At 35.0% G+C, this 24,585-nt stretch overlaps 1 protein-coding gene across 4 annotated transcripts; it reads right to left on the reverse strand.

Annotated features, from left to right (window-relative positions):
- Positions 1-3,653: 3,653 nt before the first annotated feature.
- Positions 3,654-6,949, reverse strand: LOC149152067 (protein translation factor SUI1 homolog 2-like). Of its 4 annotated transcripts, XM_089439658.1 has the most exons (6): positions 6,286-6,949; positions 5,946-6,201; positions 5,177-5,359; positions 4,871-5,062; positions 4,241-4,446; positions 4,094-4,147 (listed from the first exon to the last, which is right to left on the reverse strand). In XM_089439658.1, the coding sequence occupies exons 1-5, from the start codon at positions 6,738-6,740 to the stop codon at positions 4,351-4,353; spliced, it is 1,182 nt and encodes a 393-aa protein (XP_089295784.1). In that variant the 5' UTR covers positions 6,741-6,949; the 3' UTR covers positions 4,094-4,147; positions 4,241-4,350. The 4 variants fall into 4 exon arrangements, with proteins under 4 accessions (XP_089295788.1, XP_089295784.1, XP_089295786.1 ...); XM_089439660.1 differs by lacking the exon at positions 5,946-6,201 and having other exon boundaries at positions 6,286-6,391; XM_089439662.1 differs by lacking the exons at positions 5,177-5,359; positions 5,946-6,201; positions 6,286-6,949 and adding an exon at positions 3,654-3,981 and having other exon boundaries at positions 4,871-5,056.
- Between the last annotated feature and the right edge of the window lie 17,636 nt (positions 6,950-24,585).

Here is a 24,585-nt window from a genome sequence, read left to right on the forward strand (position 1 = left end):
TGGGCACTAAATCCCTCCCAGTGTCTGGTAACTTGTCATTTACTTTGACGCATGGTGAAGTTTATCAATTCCGAGTGATGGATTGGAAGGCTGAGGGTGGGATTCTCAATCTCTGGAGAGGTCGATCACTAGTCAATGATCAACTGGACCTTGTATCCATGTGTTCTTTGTGGCATGGTTTTGGGTTTCTCTAGTATTTGGGTCCTCTGTCTGTGGCAGGACATGGTTGCTTTTAAGTACCATTTTCTCTTTGTTTTCAAATTTTGCAGTCCAAAGTTGGATTGGGTAATGTTGGAGAATGTATAATATTATTTTATTGATGTTACTTTTGAATAATTAAAATTATTATTGACAAGCATGTTCTTCATGCTTTGTATTGGTCAAAAGAAAAATATAGAAGGGCATGTTCATCGTGACCCTTTCAAAGGAAGAAACTTGAATTTTGTTAAATGTCATTTACCCTACCAAGTTGCCAAGTCGGCCCTCCTAACCCTCATGTCGGCTCAGCTTAAGTGGCACCCTTTCGCATGGCTTGGAGACTATACATATAGCCCTCTCACATTCCTCATTTGATACATCTCGCACACATATTTCTGATCTCAGAGGCCGAAAACAGAAGTAAAACATATCTCTGATCTGCCCTTCCTCAAGGAGACTTGGAAGGTCAAGTAGAAGACAAAGCCTGAGGCATAATTCTCTGGGGTTTTGTGGCTCGTTCCTATGGAAGTAAGTGTGAAGTCTGAGGCATATTACTCTGTGAAATAATGAGAAGAGGAACCATGTGAATTTGGAGGCTTTTATTTTGAAATATAGTGCTAAGCTCTGTGGCATAAAATGAGGCTGAGGTAGAAGGCAAAATTCGGCTTTTGGAGAACTGAAGCAGACCTCTTTTGTGGACAGATTTGGAAGCATTTTGTCTTGGTATGCTCGAGGGTTGACTTGGCACTTGGAGGCTGGTTATCTTAACTACATTACTGGTTGGTTTGTATATGACTTGATGTCTTGTTGACTTGATTCCATAATGAAAGGATTGCTGGGTTTCTCCCCTTGGAGTGGGGATTTCCTGTGTAACTTCTTATGTGGCTGTCTCTTCATGTTTTTCTGTTGTACTTCTCTGTATAATTGTTTTATGTTGCATAATAAATAAAAGAAAATATCAACCTGAGTGTATATTTTAGAATTGAATTGAATTAAGTGAAGGTTCTCTTCTCAGCAGGTGGCACAATATCTATTGGGGAGATCTAGAAAAGAAAGGTGGGACACGATCATTTGGGTCGGTGTATTCTTTGTGAGTCTTCAGACCTTTGAAGAGCCCAGATAATAAATGATCACCAAGTTGAGATACGCAAGTAGCCCTTTCATACTTCAACAACAGACTGGCTATTCTTCTATTTGCAGATAGAAAAGTGACGCAGAGATTTTTGGGAAATTGACATGTCAAAGTAAGCAAATACAGAAGGTGGAAGCAAACTGTATGACACTCTATGAGTTGGCTCTAGGCCTAGCCAGAAGCTCACACTTAAATGAAGACACTTCACATTCTAGGGTCATCCCTCAAAAGGCATCCATTGGCTTGGTTTGTATTGTAGTGAAAGATGAGGGAACTGTTCAGCAAACTTCTTCTGACATGGAGATCAGAAATACAGCTCTGGAATTCAATCTTCCCACAGCCATCAAGAAAGAAGCCCTTGGCAGACATGATTTCATTTAAGTTCAGGTTTTTATTATTTATTGCAAAGTAGTTTTTTTACCAGTTCAGTATGCTAGACATTGTAACTGTTGGCTTTACATCTATACCTCCAGTAAGGTAAGAATAGACGACGATTTTTAAATTTTGAGTCTTTTTGAAAGACAATTGTCATACCATTACTTTTGTTTTGTTATCTTACTGTATGGCTTGGCCACAGTCATGTCTTAATACAAATGATATCCTTTCCTGTTAAAATCAACTAAGAAACCAAACCCAACGCTAATTAAGAATATACTCTCAGATGCTCTGTTCTGTGTACACATAAATACTTGTCCAGAGAAGGATTGATGAATGTCTCTTGCTTATGTTGTTTGGCCGACCTCCAACTAAGAATAGCTCACCTTGGATTTTATAGCTTCCATTTTCTTTTCTGGTGTGTAAATTTATTGGTGGATATTGGAGAGAAATACAAGGATTATCTACACGTTTGTAGAAAAAAAACCCAAAATAAAATAAATCCTTAATCAAAAGTATACAAATTATTATTCTTCGTTTCCCTTAATTATTTATATAATAAAATCCAATCAATCATTCAAAATTTTGTAATAATAACAATCCTTATAGTTCACATGTGACTGTTGAGAAAATTTGAGCCACTAAATTACAATAAGTCCAACATAACCTGGAAATTCAATATATAGAATGCACAATGTATAATGGTAGTTCAATGCTATCGTTTGTTAAAGTCTTGAATGAGTAAACATTGGTCAACTGTAAAGGATCATTTGTGAAAATAAAAAGCATGATGCAGATGGAACTTCAATCAAATTAAAAAGCATTTTTGTTGCACTTCAAATGCTATGTTTGAGATGCATAACTTTTCATGTGACACCATAATTTTTTCCACACTTATTAGCAATATTAATGGCACAACATTATACATAGTAATTGAATTTGGAGAGGCCTTGGGTATGATTCCTCTGATATAGATTGTAAATGAGTCTCACCATGTGTATAGTCAAACAGGTCTATGCTTCAATCCTAAGTATTGTGGCATGAAAAATAGACGAAATCCATTATATGAAGATCATCAAGTCCATTTGGGATCTAAAGCCATTATGGAATATTTGAGGCTTTTCTTTTTTGTTTTTTTATATGACCACCATAGGCATAATCACAGACAATGCATTTGATTTTGAAGTAGATTTTTTAAATGATATGAGATCTTTTAACTCCTAAATTTGGGTGCAGTAAGTTCTACGACATATAAAAAATGTGTTTTCTCTTCTTATTCTCGATCCTCTTACTCAGAAGCAACTCATCCCTCGGCATCCTATGACCCCCAAAATATATGGGCAATCAATGGTTCATAAATAAGATATCCCGTTAAGACCCATCCTTACGGTGTTTCCTTTGCTACATCTGATGCAAATGCTAATAATAAAATCCATCCAAACAAGTTGATGCTAATATCATGCAATGCCAAGGAAAAAACAGTCGATTTTGAAGTAGATTTTTTAAATGATATGAGATCTTTTAACTCCTAAATTTGGGTGCAGTAAGTTCTACGACATATAAAAAATGTGTTTTCTCTTCTTATTCTCGATCCTCTTACTCAGAAGCAACTCATCCCTCGGCATCCTATGACCCCCAAAATATATGGGCAATCAATGGTTCATAAATAAGATATCCCGTTAAGACCCATCCTTACGGTGTTTCCTTTGCTACATCTGATGCAAATGCTAATAATAAAATCCATCCAAACAAGTTGATGCTAATATCATGCAATGCCAAGGAAAAAACAGTCTTAAAGATCCATCTGATTAAGCAGACAAATTGAAAAATATGCATCCTTCTGTATTTTAAGATAATTCTCAAACCATAGCATTCTGCCTCATGTTGCGCACCCCCAAACTAATGTCTTGTAATATCATCAAACTAAAAATAAAATATCAAGAACACATTTTTGGAAACATAATTTCGCAGTTTTTCTGATATTTATAATTGGAAGAGTACAGAGGTTTACAGACAACATATGATACCAGATTTGACTCAGGAGAGGACATTCCTTACAACGTTAAAATCCCTAAGAAAACAAAGAAAATAATTTATCCGCCACCTATACATGAGGCGATCACCAACACAGCAGTAACAGTACATATGTACTGTCAAAAGTACAATTTGAAATCTAAAAACAGCACATTAATGCATTTTTTACTGATCTACGTCTTCATCAAATAAGTCGTTTAAAATCCATGAATTTTGATCTTATCTTTCTTCACCAAACCAGCCTGCAAGAGTAAATTCATCAATCAGAAAAAAAATTGTTTTAAACTCACAGAAACCATGTTTTAACTTTTAAACTATAAAAGAAGTTGCAATTGTGCATGGTTAGGAAATTACATTGATAAGGAACTGAGAAACGTTCTTCCTTTGATCACCTTGAAGCTGGATAACCTAAAAAACAAGTAAACTTGTATGAGGAACAATACCAGAAATATCTTCCAAAATCCCTAATTGAAATGGATCATAAGACGACTTGTGCAATACCTGCCCCAGCTCTAGATCCTGCACAACAGTACCATTGCAACAGAACTCTTTTTTGAAATCTTTAAGAATCTTATTATAATTATAATCCTTCCGAAGACCTTGAATTGTAGTCAAGCACTTTCTTCCATTCCTCTGCTGTATACGAACATGTACATAATCCTTTGTACCCGGTCCAGCATCTTCCGCTTCTGGGTCCTTGAATGGGTCTGTGACATGAAAAGGGAATCAGGCTTCAGCATGTAATAAGGGGGTGGGGCAGCGGGCCTTTAATTGTCAAACATTATATAATTGTCCTAGTGATTTCCCTTTTCACAGTCAAAATCTGGAACCCAAAATAAATGTGAGCATAACGAGATTTCAGACCTCAAGAAAGAGATGACTCAAACGTGTATCGTTTCACATCTGATAATAAAACGGGCCTTAAAGAACAGGGTTCGGTTGCATTCAAAAAAACGCAAGGGAGATACCTCATCTAACTGAAATAAGAATTATTGCATAACTAAACCCAGTTATACAAGAAACATAGTTTTCAAACTATGGAATGCCTCTTGTGCAGGCAAACATGATTAAAAAAGCAACACACAACAAAATGCAAAGTTAACTTGGTGGATGGATAATTAATCTTTGCACCAGAAATCCAAAAATCCTTCTGGGTCCAATTAATCCCCATATCACAGAAGCGTCGTAGAAGACGTGATCCCTTGGACAAGTCCAAGGGCTGTCAGAGGATAATAGGTCTGTGTCACAGATATTGGGAATGGAATATATGAGCCACCAAGCTGTGACTAAGTACACAATTCCCGCAACCACTGTGCCCACCATCTGCAACAAAGATTATATTGATGTATTAATAGCCGTAGAATGCAAATGGAAATCTCAATTTTGCAGAGGGGTTCAAGAAAACAATGGCTATGGAAGATTTGGCCTGTTCAATACCTGCGCATGGAACATTGCTCGAGGAGGGACTTTCATATAATGACCCAGTTTAAAATCTTGCAAGAATGTCAGGGCTTGGCTCATGTTGATAAATCCATACACCTTGAAGCAAATATTTGCAACTGGTCTGCCTGGATACATATAACCTATGATGTACTCCGTGATAATGTTCAGACCTGGTGACTACCATGCCAAATCAACCCAATAATTAGTATAGGATGAGATTGAAGATATATTCAGATAAGTACTGAGCATGATCTTTCTAAGCATGATTTAGATCCTAGATTTTGAAAATATTTTGTAATCTAGGGACAAAGCTATTTAAAAGGTCATTTTAGGAAAGGCCAGCTTTTGGAAATATTCTGAAATTTAATGGATTGGACCATAGTTATGGATTGGGGCATACTTTTTGTTTATCTGATTCCAAAATATTCCTGAAAAGTTAAATTCAACATTTAAACCATTTTTATTTTGAGAAAGCTTTCCTCTGGAAACTAGTTAAAAAATCTCACTTCCATACACAAAGTTCTCTTCATGGAGGAACTTTGCCAAATAAAGTTAAATTCAACATTTAAACCATTTTTATTTTGAGAAAGCTTTCCTCTGGAAACTAGTTAAAAAATCTCACTTCCATACACAAAGTTCTCTTCATGGAGGAACTTTGCCAAATACCAATATGACTACTCAGAAACAGGGCATTTTGAGTGCACCTTAAAAAGCAACAAGAAGACCTATTTGCAGCTATTTGCAGCATAGACTGTTCACATACCTGATTAGTAGTTGCAGTAATGATACCAATAGGTACTGTGAAGAATATAGCAATAGCACAGGCCAGTAATACTCCCCACCAGGGCAATTGAAGCTGATCGTTGTAATATTCGCATGTAAAAATCGTTAAAGCTACATTAATGATCAGAATCATTTGAAACCATGATTCTGGCACTTGCTTGTACTTCCTCATTAATCTGGTGTGCACATCCACTTTCCCATCTCTGAAAGCAGACAGACTAAGTTGCCAAATTTCCCTCCATCAAAGTATAACCCATTAGTTTCATTTGATTGCTTTTGCAAACATGGAATTTTGAAGAATTCAGGGACTGATAGCATACTTTCCATGAAACAGGCCGACATGAACCACTGTGGCAGTTAACGCAGCGAACCCAACACCATAGGTAATAGCAAAAAATGTGCTAAGATGTATTGGTCCATACTTCTCGTAAGCCTTGAGGTCGAGATGGAAGTTTGAATTAATGATCAGGGAGATGTTGCACTCTTGGCCACTGGAGGTAAACAGGTCCTTAGAAAATATTGGAAATGTTTTTGCATCATATAAGTTGAACCAGTACGCTATTGGCGTTATCACATACATTACAAGCACAAATCCAATTCCCACATTGGCTATTGCAAACCAGGGAGTGGCAAGAGGGCTTCCCAGGTAAGAAGAAATGGTCGACCAATCTATCCCTAGGCAACCGATGCCCAGGCCATATAGTCCTGAACCCAGTTGTTGTGCCAGAACGGACTTGGGAAAGATCCAGCAGATCCATGACAGGGATGTCACCATGGGAAACAGATAGCCAGGGAGTACATAATAAGCGAAACTACAGGTAAGGGCTATTATGAAAAACTGGTTTCTTGTAAGACCTCCCTCGGGTCTCTCCTCCTCTTCATGAAGTGCTCTGCAATCAGAAAAAAATGAAACAAACTCAAACTATTCCATGCCTGCTCAAACTAAGTCGGTTTATGAAAGTTTATATCTGAGAAATTGCACAAATTGATAATAAAAATATTATCAAAACTTAAAAAAAAAAAAAAAAATAATAATTTAAAATAATATTGACAAAAATGTTAATCAAGGATGACTTCGCTAAAATTTTTATTAATGTAAGACTTTGAATATTGCAATTTAATCTATACCTTATTCACAATGATACTAATGTAAGACTTTGAATATTGCAATTTAATCTATACCTTATTCACAATGATACTAATGTAAGACTTTGAATATTGCAATTTAATCTATACCTTATTCACAATGATACTTAGTTGCATTTGGTTCTCCAAAGTCCCTGTATCTTAAAAATTCTTGCGAGTGACTTACACTCTTCTCTATCTTACAAATGAAATTATTGGCAATCTTCGAAGGTTATCAAAAGTATTGGGACCTGTAGCTCGTAAATTGAAGAGTGCATTTAACTAATTATAAAGATGTACATTTCAGTTGATTATATCCCCGAGACAAATTTTTCTTAAATGCTATATCCTTTTTTGACGGCCCCAAATTAATCCTGGTTGTACATAGATTTTAAAATAAAATATTTACATTATTGGATGGAATGAAATATATAAGAATTTCATATCAAACGATTTTATATTTATTAATATTAAAATTTAATTTTTTATTAATATATTAATATAAAATAATGGAATAGATATCTATTTCATAGGTTAAATAAATTTTAAAAATAGCAATTTGTGGTATATTTATTTCTTTGTTACTTTTACCATTTTTAAATATATGTTTTAGACCATGGAAAACTAAAGAAGTGATAATTTTTTTAATCTTATTTATTATATAATTAATTTCTATTAATAGGAATGCATTGATTTTCGATTTTTAAATATATGTTTTAGACCATGGAAAACTAAAGAAGTGATAATTTTTTTAATCTTATTTATTTATTATATAATTAATTTCTATTAATAAGAGTGCATTGATTTTCGAAACTATGTTCTATTTTAATGAGGCGAATATATTTTTTTGTTTAAAAGATCTAAAATGTTTAATCTATATCTAAAATGTATAACCGTCAATCCATATATAAAATGTTTAGTTTATTATTTTATATTTATGTGTAATATAGTTTATTATTTTATATTTATATGTAACACAGTTATATATACAGTAGCATGTTTTTTCTTTTCATAACTCTGACCTGACGAGTTCAGCTTTCCTCCACTAGTTCACTTGGAGCATCCTGCTTCCTCGGCAGCTGGATCCTACAACTTCTAACTCTCATATTACATTGTGGATTAGTTAATTACTAATAAAGATGTCTATTTAACTAATTAGAGATGTGCCGTACAAAGACATATTTTTTTTATCAGTTGTCTATAATGAGATTTTTTGGAAGTTTTTCCGGTGGGTTTTTCTGGTCAAAATCCTGCAGCAATTTATTGGAATCGCAAGTTTGATAGCTAGTTTCTGCACAATCAAAGTGTCCCAGGGGTTTTTCAAGGTGCTGAATCCAAATATGCAGTTAAAAAACCATTTTAAATAATACAAATCAAAATTTAACCTCAATTTTTTCCGCTGGATTCCGTCACCAGAATCTTCAAAAAATCGTATCATAGACAATTCCTTTCTTTTAAGTGCTATATCCTATATCCCTCCTTAAGGGTGCCAAAGCAAATTTTTATGCACACATATTTTTTTAAACATTATTTTTTTTTTTAATTAGTTTTTCCGTTTCACAAAACCTATATCTTGACCATGTGATATCTGAATGTACGTGTCTCCATATTTAAATAATTGATTAAAGGTCTTTAAAATGTATTTTTTAGATTAAATAAAGTAATAAATACTTTTATATAGTACTTGCTATTTCCAAATTGTAATAATCACAAAACAAGATTTAAATTTCTTTAGGCAATGAAATTAATGAAAAATAAAATTGTGCCAATATAAGAGATGTATAAATATGTGTATTTAATTTGGAATTTACATGTGTTTTTTTTAAATAATTAAATAAATATATTTAAATAAAAAAATCAATAATCTAATTACACAGAAGTGATAAAAATATTTCTCTTAACCACAAAATAAAAATGAATATATTTATTTGGTTTGTTTAATTAAAAGTATAATAAAACATCACTAACTTCATTTTGGGTGCACATACTAAAAGAGAAATGGTAAAAATATTTTACTCTCACTCTCAACTAGAAATAAAATATTTCAATGTTCATATGAAACAACATAATCTTATGTCAACTTTATAGAGAAATAAAGTAGTTAAAAATTGATAAATAACTATATATACATTATATAAAACAATTGAGGAAAAATAATTTTTTTAATAGTTAAAATATTTTAAATAGTTTCACTCTTTTATGCTCAAGCAATTTTTGATCCATTTTATATATTAAAAAATGCAACATAAACAATGAAAAATTGTAAGTGGTTGAGGTGTAAACATTTTATTCAAAATTTTCACAGCAAAAGAAGTTTTGATCTCAAGAGATTTGATCTTTCTAGGCATTTGCAAGATTTGTAGTTAAGATGGATCTATACTGATTCTTAATCTAAAAAAAATGCATTTTAACTCTGTAAAATTTGCTGCTCTGAGAGTAAAAAGTTTAAAGAAGTATTAATGGAAAAGCATTATTCATTAAATCAATGTTAGATAAATGAAATTGGGCATTTGCTATTTCCAATCCTACTGCATATTTAATGCGCATGAGATGCAGGGGCGATAGCCACCTGCAACGCGCGCCGTGATGACTAAGGGGCGATAGTCATCACGGCGCGCGTTGCAGGTGGCTATCGCCCCTGCATCTCAACGTGCATTAAATATGCAGTAGGATTGGAAATAGGATCCTGTGTGGCTTCAGAACATTATTAACCGTTAATTATAAAAAAATGGGATTAAGTTGACTTTTTGAGTACATGGTATCATTACTCTATTCTCAGCGCTCTACGTCGCCGTCGCCTAAATAATATTAAAGAAAGAGACTGCAAACTGTTATTTGATGATTCAAAAAGGACGAACATGTATCTCAACTTTTATTATAAATAAAACAGTTAGTAAGCTTAAGTTGCCACTGATAAATGTTGATAGGGACTTACAGGTGAGAGACTGGAACATTTCACATTGTGTAACAAAATGGCATGATTCTCTAGTAGCAGCTTTAACTCAACAGTGCATATAATCTTTTAAAGATAATCAAATTAAGGATTTCTAAAAGTCGTAGCTCTATATAGATCATTCATTAAGGATTGGGTACCATTTGATTGAAAGTTTGGGAAGTCTAAACAAAGATGAAAAAATAAAGAAATTAAAAAAAAAATTATATGAAAAATTAAATCGAATTTTATTCACTTCCATAAAGGATGATAAAGAATATAGATATAAAGAATAATTTTTTGTTTTGGTTTTTTTAACAATTTTTTTATTATTATGATAAGTTTTTATCTCTTTTGCTACTAATTTTTCTATTAAAATTTATATATATCTATATATCTATATAATTTTTCATTAAAAAATTACTCTTTTAATGTCTTTATAACCACGATAATTTTTGATAAAATATTTTCCCCTCTTAACTTTTGGTGTGAGAGATTAAAAGAAAAATGGAAAAAAAAGTCATCGTAATTTTTAGTTTATTAGAAATATGAGTCTATTAATAGATTAGTAATTAGAAATAATATAATGATGAGTCTTAATTATATAATAAATAATGATTTCAGTTCATCTTTGTTAATTATATAGATATTTTCATAAATCTTAAAATTTTGATAATGTGGTTGTGCAAATAAAATGACATGAACATGCAATTGACATTATAGCAAAAACAACTAATGTGGCAAATAAGTCATTTTCACATTGTGACAAACATGTTGTGGCATCGGAATGGTACATAAATTTATGCAAGGTCGCAATGTGACGTGAATTGTCGCAATGTCACATTACATTAGAATTTCTAATGTCATAATGTGACATTAAAAAATTAGTCAACAACATTTACTTATGTTGTTGACTATGCTCAACTATGTTTGATAGTCAACACTCTTCAACTTCTGTTAAAGATAATCGACTATTAATATCATTGATTAATGTTAATAATCAAACATAGTCGACCATACCGAATGGACTGATCTATCGACACTTTGTTCTAGAGAATGATGAAATCAAGAGGTAGATTCAGGAGTTGTTGCAGAAAGGGCACATCATGCCAAATTCATCACCCTGTGGAATCCTGATCGTGTTGGTAATGAAAAAGGACATGAATTGGAGACTCTATATTGACTATTGGGCGCTGAACAAGATCACTATCTAGAATAGGAATCCAATCCCAGGGATTGATTGCCTTCTAGACAAGCTTAAATGGGCCAAATATTTCAACAAGATTGATTTGAAGTCTGGTTATCAGGAGGTACTGATCAAACCCTCCGATGTGTGGAAGACTACCCTCAAATCCAAGGAGGTCCTTTTGGAATGATTGGTCATGGCTTTCAGGTTGATGAATTCCCACAGAACCTTCATGAGGTTGATGGACGACATCTTGCGACCCTTCACAAATTCATTCATGGTGGTGTATTTGTATGACTTTTTTGTTGGCATTATGATACAGGTGTTGTCCTTGATGGCAACTCACTCAGATGAAAGATCATAGTACAATAGGTTAACAACAAAGAATTACAGATCAGACTACAAAGAATGAAGAAAGAGAGGTATACACAGGTTCACCTTGACCAAGGTGCGTATACACGCAGGTTCATTGAACACAAGTAGCGTATATGTACACACGCACTTTCACAAAAGGAAAAGCGCGTATATCTTGGAAAACTAAGTTTTTGGTCCAAGGTATTTGGTCCATGGTATTTTGATCCATGGTATTGGTCCAAGGTATCTGGTCTGAGGTATTGACCCTAAGTATTTGGTCCAAGGTATTGGTCCTAAGTGGTTTTGGTTCATGGTATTGAGAAAGGCCTAAAACTATAAAAGGAGGAGAAGATCATTGGGCCAGGTGTGCAAGTATCGAATATCTAATGAAGTGTGAGATCTACTATGCAGGTTATTGGCTTATGGTACTGTTCTTGATCTGAACCAAGGATGAACCTCAACGTTTGGTGAAGGATAAGATCTAATGATGGATAGGAATCTGAAGGCTTGAAATGAATTATCATTATGTGGTTTGATCATGTATAGTCTAGATTTGAATACTGACGCATGTGTTGTTCTGTAAATATTATGATCTGGGTATAACTTAAGTCTGGAATAGTTGCAGAATTATGAATTAATATTTGCAGATGTGTACACTGGCTGGCTTTGATAAAAGCGTGTATACACACAGGTTCGACACATGGAAGTAGCGTATACCTCATAAAGTATGTTTCAGTTGTTTCTGTTTGCTTTTGTAGCATTCTGGGTTCTGGTGACAGTATTCTGACTGATCATATTGACTGTCAAAGTGATTGATTGATTCAGTTATGGGTGATTCAGAAAGTGATGTTTGAGTTTTAGTGCTTGGTTGATGGAGATGTATTTGATGATTGAATTGCAGTTATAATGTTGTTGATGGATCTAGTCTGAAAATTTATGAAACGTGGTCCTTGGAGGAAGAAAGAAGGTCGTAGCGTTCTGTAGGTCGCAGCCTACGTACTAGTAAACATATCGGATAGTATAAGAGTTAGGGGTTTGTAGCTCCCTTCCAGTAGAAGCTAGAGAATGATAGAAGGTTGTAACCTTTTGCTGGTAGAAGATTGCGTACTTGTATAAGTCTGCATTAGTAAACAATTGTAAACAAATTTTCTTATTATTAAAAAAAGACAGACACAACAGGAGGAGGTGGTTTTCGCCCACATTGGGTTTCCACCTTATATCTTGGTGTTCATGTGTGTTTCTTATGTGTGATGCCTTATTCTTCTATTACTGCACTATCTAATAAATCTCTGATATACTGGTTAAAGTTCAATGCATGATAAATTGGGTAAATCAAAATTTCTCTACATATACACTAGTTGCTTTAAGTACAATCACGTATACACGCTAGTTCACTTAGCTGAAATAGCATATATAAATCTGTTTAGGAAATCAAATTATTGATCTGATAATACTTATTCAGCCCCCCTCTCAGTATTATTTCCAACAATTGGTTTCAAAGCAGGTCCTTCAGAAGAAGCTTGATTGCTTGAAGGGAGATCCATCATCATGAGTAATCAAGAAAGCGTGGGATCCATCAGACCACCAATATTTGATGGGAGCAAGTTTGTTTATTGGAAGATAAGAACCACAACCTATCTGCAATCGCTTGGAACAGATATTTGGGAAATCGTGGAAGGAGGATATACATTTCCATCCAATTCCTACAGATACGACAAGTAAAAAGAAATATGAAATCAATGCCAGGGCTATCAATACATTATTGGGAAGTCTGTCAGAATGAGATTTTTTCAAAGTTATGCAGCTCAAATCAGCCAAAGGAATATGGGACAAAATCGTTCTAAGCTACGAAGGAGACTCTCAGGTAAAATGTGCTAAACTATAAACTCTTAGAATTCAATATGAAACTCTTAAGATGCACAGTGATGAAAGTATAGCTAGTTACTTCTTACGTATAGATGAGGTTGTTATTTGCATGAAGAATCTGGGTGAAGAGATAAAATAAGTTACCTTAGTAGAGAAAGTTTTAAGATCCTTGTCTGCTAAATTTGAACCAAAAGTATCTGCCATAGAAGAAAACATGATCTAGAAACTATCACTATGACACAGCTTCATGGAATCTTAACTACCTTTGAGATGAGAAAAGGAGGCCCATCAGATATGAGAGAAGTCGCATTTAAAGCTTCAACAAAAGGAAAGGAAGAACTCAATGAATCAGGACATATTTTGGAAGAAGAAGATGAAGTAAACTTTGTCAAGAAGCTCCAACGGGGTTCCAGAAGATTTAGAGGTAAATTACCTTTCAAATGTTTTGCCTGTGGTAGAGTCAGTCATTATGCTGCCAAATCTCCTCATAAGGATAAATATGATAAAGGGAAGGAATCTGCAAAATTGAATAGAAAACAAAGTGTAAGTAAAAAGAGTTACTATACTCATGAGGATAGCGATGGTTTATCAAATAGTGATGAAGATGAAAATAGTAATGATTATAGACTTCTAATGAATTATGAACATGATAATTTTTGGGATGCTTTAGAAGAAGATGACCTTCATGAAGAAATATCTAAACTCAAAATTTGTTTAGAAGAAAAGAATATGATTATAGATACCTTGATATACCAACTTACTAAAAGAGAAAAACACAATGAAAAACTAGAATGTGAAATTGTGGGTCTAAGAAAGGATCTTGAGAAATTTGCTAAAGGATCAGAAACTTTAAATGAAATTATCAAAGTGTAGCATTCTCCTCTGATAAAGACAAGTCTTGGATATACTGAAGAAGCATCTCAATCACAAAAGTCGTCAACCTCCACTAAAAGCTATCTTGATGCCGCAAAGAACAGTGAACAGTATGACAATCGTCAGCAAAGGCATAAAGTAGATCACTAGGTAAATCAGGCTCAATTTGCTTCAAGGATGAACAAAAGCCACAACCAACCTCAACTAAATCATACTCAATTTGCTTCAAAGACAAATATCAATTAAAACTACAATCACCAGGTCAATAGATTTGATAATCGCAAGAACTTCTTTAATGGTCAATGTTTCTGATGTCATAATTTTGGACACAAAGCTACTAAATGTGTTGCTTACAAAACCATCATGAATAGAGAAGCACGAAATCAAAGGAATGTGATAGGGATCAAGAAAAGTTCCTATAATAACTTTTCTCTTCTTGAAAATGAAATAGAATGCTCAATCTGTAACAACTTTGGCCATGAAGAATCTGAATGCAGGAGTAAATTTCGGCAAATATCTCAAAAGGAGCAAACTCCATTAAATCCCAAAATATGGAAAAGGAAAGAACCTAAAACAGAAAGATGTGGTATAGCCTTGTATGCAAAAGGACAAGAAAATCAGTGGTACATTGACAGTGGATGCTCAAAACACATGACAGGTGACAAAGAAAAACTTCACTCATATAATGCCTTAGAAAAGGAAAAGAATGTCTCATTTGGAAACGACACTCCCGCTGTCATAAAAGGTAAAGGCTCTGTTTTCTTAAAAGAAAAGGTTAAAGCTGGGAATGTTATGTATGTAGATGGTCTAAAGCATAACTTGTTGAGTGTGAGTCAAATGTGTGATCAAGGAAATGAAGTGGTGTTTCAATCAAATGGATGTGTTGTTCGTGAGCTTGATACAGGAGAAACCGTGATCAAAGGTACAAGAACTCCAAACAACTTATACATACTCAAGGGAGGACAACAACAGTGCTATCTAAGCAAAAATGATGAAAACTGGCTATGATACAAAATATTGGGACATCTAAGCTTTTCTCAAATAAGAAAAGCATGCATATTACAAGCTGTTCGTGATCTTCCAGATATCAACATTCCTAAAAATATAATATGCAAACCATGTCAATTCAGTAAGAAAACCATATCTCACTTCATTGAAAAAGAAGGGTCAACTAGTAAGCCTCTTGAACTTGTTCATACTAATTTATGTGGACCATCAAGGAAAAAGTCACCTTGTGGAGAAGAATACTTTATATTGTTCATTGATGATTTTTCTAGAATGTGGTGGATAGGTCTTCTAAAGCATAAAGATGAAGCATTTGAAAATTTCAAAGCCTTCAAAGCTTTGGTTGAAAATGAATCATATCACAAAATAAAATGCCTCAGGTCTGATCGAGGAGGGGAATTTACCTCGGATGAATTCTTTTACTTTTGTGAACAACATGGAATAAAAAGGCAGTTCTCCACCACAAGGACTCCTTAGAAAAATGGAATGGTAGAAAGAATGAACATAACTTTTCAACAAATGGCTCGAGCTATGCTAGATGAATCCAGAACTCCTGCAACCTTTTGGGGTGAAGCTACATTCGTCGTCGTAACTATTCTCAACCAAGCACGGGTAAACAACACTCATACTCCACATGAACTTTCGTATGATAAGACTCCTACGATAAAATACTTTAAAGTTTTTGGAAGCAAATGCTATATCAAAAGGACTAATGAAAAACTTGGTAAGTTTGAGCCCAGAACAGATGAAGGTATTCTTCTTGGTTACTCTTCCTGAAGTAAAGGATATAAATGTTATAATAAAAGGCTTGGGAAAATTGTTGAAAGTATTGATGTTTTAGTTGATGAAGCATGAAAAAATCCAAAACAGATAAAAACCGAAGATTATGACAATGAAGAAGATGGGGATTATCTTCCCACATCAAATCACAATTATTCTGAAGAAGAAACCAATGAAGCACCAGAAGAAGAGATAACGGTAGAAGAAAAGACTCCATCCAGGTATGTTAAGAAAAATCATCCAGAAACTCAAATTTTAGGGGAAAAAGAGGTAGGTGTACAAAAAAGAAGAACTATTACAGAAACCTCAAGCTATCTAGCATTACTATCCTCCACCGAACCTCAAAATGTAAATGAAGCATGCAAAGATGAATTGAGTTAAGGCCATGAATGAAGAACTTGAGCAAATTGAAAAGAATAATACTTGGGAATTATTTCCTAGACTTCATGATAAGAATATCATAGGAACTAAATGGATATTCAAAAACAAGATGAAAGAAAATGGAGAAATTATTAGAAACAAGGTCAGACTTGTTTGTAAAGGATACGCTCAACAAGAAGGTATAGATTTTGAAGAAACTTTTGCACTTGTTGCTAGACTTGAAGCCATAAGGATATTTCTTGCTCTTTCTAATTTTCAGAAATTCAAAGTATACCAAATCGGTGTAGAATCTGCCTTCCTTAATGGAGACTTAGAAGAAGAAGTCTATATTGGACAGCGAGAAGGATTCATTCTTGGAAATGATGCAAAACTTGTATGCAGAATCAAAAAGGCTCTCTATGGTCTAAAATAGGCTCCAAGGGCCTGGTATTACTGTCTTGACAAATATCTCCACCATAAAGGTTTTTCAAAGGGGTCAACAGATAACAATCTACATACAAATATTGACACTGGTAAATTGCTAATAATTGTTGTTTATGTTGATGACATCATTTTTGGTAGCAGTGAAGAATCCATGAGTCAAAATTTTGCTTCAGTAATGCAGCAAGAATTTGAAATGTCCTTGCTTGGTGAGCTTACCTATTTTCTTGGTCTACAAGTTCAACAAAATAAAGATGGTATTTTTCTTTCACAAACCAAATATCCCAAATAAATCTTGAAAAAATATGGCATGGAAGGTTCTAAACCAGTATGTACCCTAATGGTAACAGGATGCAGTCTCAACTCAAATGATGAATCATCAACATTACATCAACCAACTTACAGATCCATGATTGGCAGTTTGCATTATCTAACAGGTACCCGACCTGACATCATGCATGTAGTAGGAATAGTTGGAAGATTCCAAGAAAATCCAAAGGAATCACACCTTCAGGCAGTCAAAAGGATTGTCAAATATCTTCAAGGAACACAACTTTAGTTTATGGTATCCTAGAGATACCGATCTTATTCTTCATGCATATACAGATGCAGATTGGGCAGGAAGTGTTGATGATAGAAAAGAACTAGTGGTGGTGCATTCTATATAGGTTCCAGATTAGTGTCTTAGTTCAGCAAAAAACAAAGTTCAATTGCATTATCTATAGCTGAAGCAGAATATGTGGCTACTGCATCTTGCAGCACACAACTAATTTGGATGATGCAAACATTGCAAGACATTAAGATCACATGTACTCCACCCATCTCCATTCTATGTTATGATACGAGTGCCATCAATATTTCAAAGAATCCAGTCATGCACTCCAAGACCAATCACATACCCATCAAATATCATTTTCTATGTGAACAAGTGCTTGAAAAAAAGGTCAAATTGGAGTATGTTCCCTCCAAAGAATAGGTTGCTAATATATTCACTAAACCACTACCCAGAGAGACATTTGAATATCTCAGACAAAAGCTGGGAGTAGTTGCTGCATCATCCTGCTGTTAAATCCTATTTTTCAGAGAAAGGTTGTTATACGCGAGTTTCATGAAGCGTAGTCGCATACATACGCGGGTTTCTATGGGCACAGTCGCATATATGTTGGTTTGAGGAAAAGCAGTGGGCCAGACTCAGAAAAAAGGGGTCTGATATGGTTCTGTCAATTATCTGCTCTGTTTGATGATGGTTACAATCTGTTGATAACATGTGGAAATATGTTGGTCCTCATAAGTTGTTGATAACTTGATGTATATTTGATTGATGATGATGCCTTGATATTTCTTACTGAAATATGCAATAATCAGATCTGATAGTGAACATCTAGCACAGGTTTAGGGGGAGCATATGCTTCTAATAATGCATTTTTGGCATTATCTTAGAAGATCTTGGTACAGATCCGCATAATTGTTTTGATTCAAGTGACTCTTTTGATAATTGAAATATACAGGTTGTTGATCATGATGTTGCTGATGGTGTAGATCATATATGGTGTATGATAGTTGCTGATGACTATCATGGTCTTGTTTAGATCCATTGTCCTTATTATAAATGTCATGTATATCATTTAATGTAAAGGTAATGAAAAGACCTAATGTGTATCCCCACTATGCATGGGATGGATGATGTAATATTTCTTGTTTTTGTCATGTATAAACAATTGGTATATCCTCACTTGGTTGGGTGGATGAGTCAAATTTGGTATATCCCCACCTGGTTGGGAGATGGATGTATGAGTCATTGGTGATGGGAAGGTCATCCTCACATAGTTGATTTATAGAGTCATGTTATTCTTTTAGGAAACCTTCTTGCAGACTTTGCTAGTGCTTAGGGGGAGCATGGACTCAATCATGGGAGCTCAATCAGTACATTTCAGTATATCAGAGAATTCAGCATGTACTCAGGGGAGCATGAAACTTTGCCCTTGATGTCAAAGGGGGAGAGTGACTTGGTGTTGTTCTTTCCATCAAGTCCAAAGGGGGAGATTGTTGGCATTATGATACAGGTGTTGTCCTTGATGGCAACTCACTCAGATCAAAGATCACAGTACAATAGGTTAACATCAAAGAATTACAGATCAGACTACAAAGAATGAAGAAAGAGAGGTATATGCAGGTTCACCTTGACCAAGGTGTGTATACATGTAGGTTCACTAAACACAAGTAGCATATATGTACACACGCACTTTCACAGAAGGAAAAATGCGTATATCTTGGAAAACTAAGTTTTTCATCCAAGGTATTTGGTCCATGGTATTTTGATCCATGGTATTGGTCCAAGGTATCTGGTTCGAGGTATTGACCCTAGGTATTTGGTCCGAGGTATTGGTCCTAAGTGGTTTTGGTCCATGGTATTGAGAAAGGCCTAAAACTATAAAAGGAGGAAAAGATCATTAGGCCAGGTGTGCAAGTATTGAATATCTGATGAAGTGTGAGATCTAGTATGCAGGTTATTGGCTTATGGTACTGTTCTTGATCTGAACCAAGGATGAACCTTAGCGGTTGGTGAAGGATAAGATATAATGATGGATAGGGATCTTAAGGCTTGAAATGAATTATCATTATGTGGTTTGATCATGTATAGTCTAGATCTGAATACTGACACATGTGTTGTTCTATAAATATTATGATCTGGGTTTAACTTAAATCTGGAATAGATGCAGAATTATGAATTAATATTTGCAAATGTGTATGCTGGTTGTCTTTGATAAAAGTGCGTATACACGCAGGTTTGACACATGGAAGTAGCGTATACCTCATAAAGTATGTTTCAGTTTTTTCTGTTTGCTGTTGCAGAATTCTGGGTTCTGGTGACTGTATTCTAGTGATAGTATTCTGATTGATCAAATTGACTGTCAAAGTGATTGATTGATTCAGTTATGGGTGATTTAGAAAGTGATGTTTGAGTTTCAGTGATTGGTTGATGCAGATGTATTTGATGATTGAATTTCAGTTATAATGTTGTTGATGGATCTAGTCTGAAAATTTATGAAATGTGGTCCTTGGAGGAAGAAAGAAGGTTGTAGCCTACGTACTACTAAACATATCGGCTAGTACAAGAGTTAGGGGGTTGTATCTCCCTTCCAGTAGAAGATGGAGAATGAGAGAAGGTTGTAACCTTCTGCAGGTAGAATCCTGCGTATTGGTATAAGTTTGCACCCGTACAAAATTGTAAACAAATTTTCTTATTATTAAAAGAAGACAGAGATGACAGCAGCAGGTGGTTTTCACCCACATTGGGTTTTCACCTTATATCTTGGTGTTCATGTGTGTTTCTTATGTGTGATGCTTTATTCTACTTTATTGCACTGTCTAATAAATCTCTGATATACTGGTTAAAGTTCAATGCGTGATAAATTGGGTAAATAAAAAGTTCTCTGCATATACGCTGGTTGCTTTAAGTACAGTTGCGTATACATGCTAGTTCGCTTAGTTGAAGTAGCGTATACAAATCTGTTTGGGAAATTAAATTATTGATCTGATAATACTGATTCACTCGCCTTCTCAGTATTATTTCCAACAGTTTTGATATTCATCCAAAGTTGGGAAGAGTGCCTCCACCATATTTGACAGGTCCTCCAAACCATGCAGAATCACATGTTGTGTGCCAATTTGGAGAAATTCACTTTTGGTATGACCCAAGTTCAATATTTGGGGTACATAATTGATGAGAAGGGTGTGTATGTGGACCCAGCCAAGGTACAAGTCATTCAGGATTGACAAACCCCAAGCATTCTAACAAATATCTGCAGCTTTATGGGTCTTGCCAACTTCTATCGCAGGTTTGTGTTGGGGTTCTCTCATATCACTTGGCCTTTGAGTTAAGTCCCCAAGGGAGTAGCTAAAGCAAATTTATTTTGTTCTGAATCCAAACAGAAGGCGTTTTTTGAGTTGAAGTGTCACCTCTGCTCTGTACCAGTGCCCACATTACTAGACCCGCAACAAACATTTGAGATCGAGACAAATACCTCCAACGATGCTATTGGTGTTGTTCTTACTCAGTAGGGGCATCCAGTGGCATATAACAGTGAGACACTTTTAGACACAGTCCAAAAGTATCCCACCTATAACAAAGAGATGTATTCGATTGTGCAAGACTGTCGAGAATAGAAGCATTACATTCTAGGGAAGGAAACAATCATCCACACACACCAACAACCCCTGTAGTTCATATAGACACAGGGGAAGTTATAAAACAATTGCCATAAAAAATGGTACACATACTTGCAACAATTCCATTTGAACATTAAGTACAAGAAGAGATGCACCAACAATGTGGCACACTGCCTTCGCCGACTGTCGGTCATGGCACCAACCGTTGTGCTCGACTCTTGTGTGCACGACACTATGAGGTGGCCACATCTTTATGAGAACAATCCAGAATTCGACAAAACATAGCAAACACTCTTGCAGGAAAGAGAGATCCAAATTTTCACCTCTAGGATACACTTTTATGTCACCTGGAGACACGCTGTAGTCGGATCGCTGGACATTTTAGGTTAGAGAAAATAGTGGTAGTTCTGTAGAAGTATTTTTATTGGCCAAACCTTTGACAAGATGTTGGGAAGTACATTAGATCTTGCAATGTCTAAGCCATTGTTAAACCGACCATCAAGAAGTAAGGCTTATATACTCCTATGCATACTCCTAGTCGACCTTAGGAATACATCTCCATGGATTACATGTCGGGCCTTCCTTCTACTAAGCATGGAAACTACTGTGTTTTTGTAGTCATTGATAGGTTCTTTAAGATGGTAATTCTGGTGGCCTCTTAGAAGAGTATCACAAAATAAGCCACTGCTAATATCTTCTTTGAAAGAGTGTGGGTACACTTTGGGATCCCACAGTCCATTGTCTAAAATTAGGAAAACAGGTTCGTAAGTACATTTTTGTTAAGTCCCTGGTCGATGTTGGATACCAAGCCCGCTAAGTTCATGGATTTCCAACCCCAAACTTATGGTCAAATAGAGGTCGTCAATAGGATGATCATACATGTTCTACACATGTACAACTTGAAGCATCCATGCACATGGGATGAAAGCCTCCACTATGTCCAACACAACTACAACAGAAATCTCCATATCTTAACTAGCCACAACCCCTTTCATGTGGGATTAGGATTCCAACCACTATGTCCCATTGATGGGGCCATACTATTTGTAGTTACTCAAGAAGATTGAGATCATGTTCGGTCCAAAGCTGATAGGGATAACCGCTACATTTAATGCATTCAACACATCCGCCAACAAGTCCATGACATATTGGACAAAGCCAATGCTAAGTACAAACAACGATATCATCAGCATCGGGTGCCACACAAGTTCTAGGTGGGCTACAAAGTTTGGCTACATATGAAAAAGGAACGCCTTCTTCGGCTCCAGCGCATGCTTCAAACGCTCTAATATGGGTGATACACCATCACCAAGTTTGTGGGGGAAAATGCCTTCGAGCTCAACATTCCACTTTTCCTTGGTCTGCAGCCAGTATTCAATGTGGACAACCTTTGGTCATACTTTCCACCATTGCTTGACACATCCGCATTGTAGAACAATTCACACAAACAAAGTTAATTCCAAACTACATGGAATAGGTCACAACTAATAGAATCATGGACTTGTAGATCAATAACACTTTCCAATAGAGGATCTAGATAAATCAAGTTGTCAAAGCAGGCCAACTCCTTCACCAGGGCAAGTGGTTCATCAGGGACCATGTTCAACAAAAAAATTCCTCACCTCGTGGAGGCTCTACATTCAATGGGGACCATTGATTCTTAAGGAGAGAGGACTGACCTAGGTGTATATTGGTGGCCACCCTCATATTCCACTTAGACCTTTATTTCATTTCATCATTTTTCTTGTTTATAGCAACATTTACTATTTTTAGCAGTTTTTGGGGTCCTGAACTTCTAAAGCAGTTTTGATGCCCTAAACGACATTTTTTGAGGTCTGTAGTAGGCCAGTAGTTATAGGATGGGGCCTACGTAAATCCTACAGTATTCGAAGAAATATTTCCAACGAGGTAACTTATGCACCAAATAGAGATAATATGACCAAGTTATGACATGAGGAAGTTTGCTGCCCAACTAACCCCAATGGGGCCCACAAACACTTGGCGCTCCATTTCTTGGGGTTATGGTTTTGGTTGTTTATGGTTTCCCCTTATTTTAAAATAATGAAAAGGCACTTGAGCCTCATTGTAACACAGTTAAAAGACATGTAGCCATCACATATATTCTCAAAGATAAGCTACAATTGCTCGAGCTAGTTTATTTCCATTTCTGTATGTAAGCATATTCCAGTTCTTTGATATTTATGAAATGAAGTTTTATTTTTCCTACATCTCTATTTTTATGTGTATATCTATATTTTGTTACGTTCGTGCATAAGTCTGGATCATTCTCCCACCCTATTTGCCATTGGTGATACTGATTGGTTGCATCCACATATTTGTAACATTGAAATTCATGATTATGCTTTAGATCTACTCATATATTTTGATCAAATATTTGGAAGGCATCCCTGGTTTTGACATTTCTTGTTGAACATGATTATGTGTCATCATAGCTAGGGAAAAATTCATTCTTTATGAAAAGGAATATATATGAAAATTCACTAACATCTATTGAAAACTCATGTCAATAATGCATTTTGGTTCTTATCTTAGGGGTACAAGGGCCTACTGGATGATGTGTTTTACTGAATTGACTGGTATGATTAAATAACTGGGTTTCCTAACTTTGTTCTTTACCTTAAATGCAGCTGACACAAAGTGGCCCAACTTACATAATTTAATGCCTTTAGACACATATTTTCATGAAGAAAATCAACATGCAAACAAAATTGAAAATGTTATTTAGTATACACATATAGTTTCCATGTATATGCACCAAATATTCAATATATTTTGTGAATTAGTTCTTGAAATATCTCTTGGAGCTAAATAATTTTGGTACATGTTTACCTTCATTCATTTTATTCCATTCTTTTTTCCTTTAACAAATGTTTGTGTTGTTTTGATTTGTTTCTATATTTAACTATATGTTTATTTTTCTTAGGTATGAGTGGCAACATAGAGGTTCAACCCACAGTCATGGTTTCCTATGGTTGTCACATGCTTGAAACATGGAAACATTAGACTAGTATAAACCTTCGAATGTGCATGCTATAAATTTTTTCTTTGACAACTATGTAACATCTTGGAATCTACGTGACATACATCTTCAAAACATTATGGTTCCTTGAAGCCTAACTGATGATCCTTTCCTTTTGAACACTTAACATATATTTTCTTGCAATCCTCATGAATATTATGAGCATTTGTTGAATCCAGTCCAAAGATATATAAAGTGTACCAATGATTCTTGTTTACAAAAAGGGGGTTTATCCTTGCATGTCGCTATAATTATCCATGGAAAGTACATAATCAATTTATATTATCCATAGATGACAAAGGGAAAAATAAATATGAACCTACATGTAATGATGATTGAGTAAATGATCACAAGGATGATCTTCTCACAATGTGGTGAGAGAATGTTGATTGTTAACCAATTGTTTCTTGACATACAATTTTGAAATATATTACAAAATATTCTTCAAAAGTAGAGGAAAGGTTTGAATGTTAGTATGACATGTTGAC

The sequence above is a fragment of the Pinus tabuliformis genome, chromosome 9, assembly GCF_031772625.1.
Source record: "Pinus tabuliformis cultivar Carrire ecotype Pingquan chromosome 9, CPIR1, whole genome shotgun sequence".
Taxonomy (NCBI): Eukaryota; Viridiplantae; Streptophyta; class Pinopsida; order Pinales; family Pinaceae; genus Pinus; species Pinus tabuliformis.

Coding starts and splice junctions, on each gene's coding strand:
- LOC149152067 (XM_089439658.1), bottom strand. CDS start 6,740: ATGGTGACATCCCTGTCATGGATCTGCTGGATCTTTCCCAAGTCCGTT. Junction 6,202..6,285: donor GTCGGCCTGTTTCATGGAAA/GTATGCTATCAG, acceptor ACTTTGATGGAG/GGAAATTTGGCAACTTAGTC. Junction 5,063..5,176: donor GAGCAATGTTCCATGCGCAG/GTATTGAACAGG, acceptor TCTTTGTTGCAG/ATGGTGGGCACAGTGGTTGC.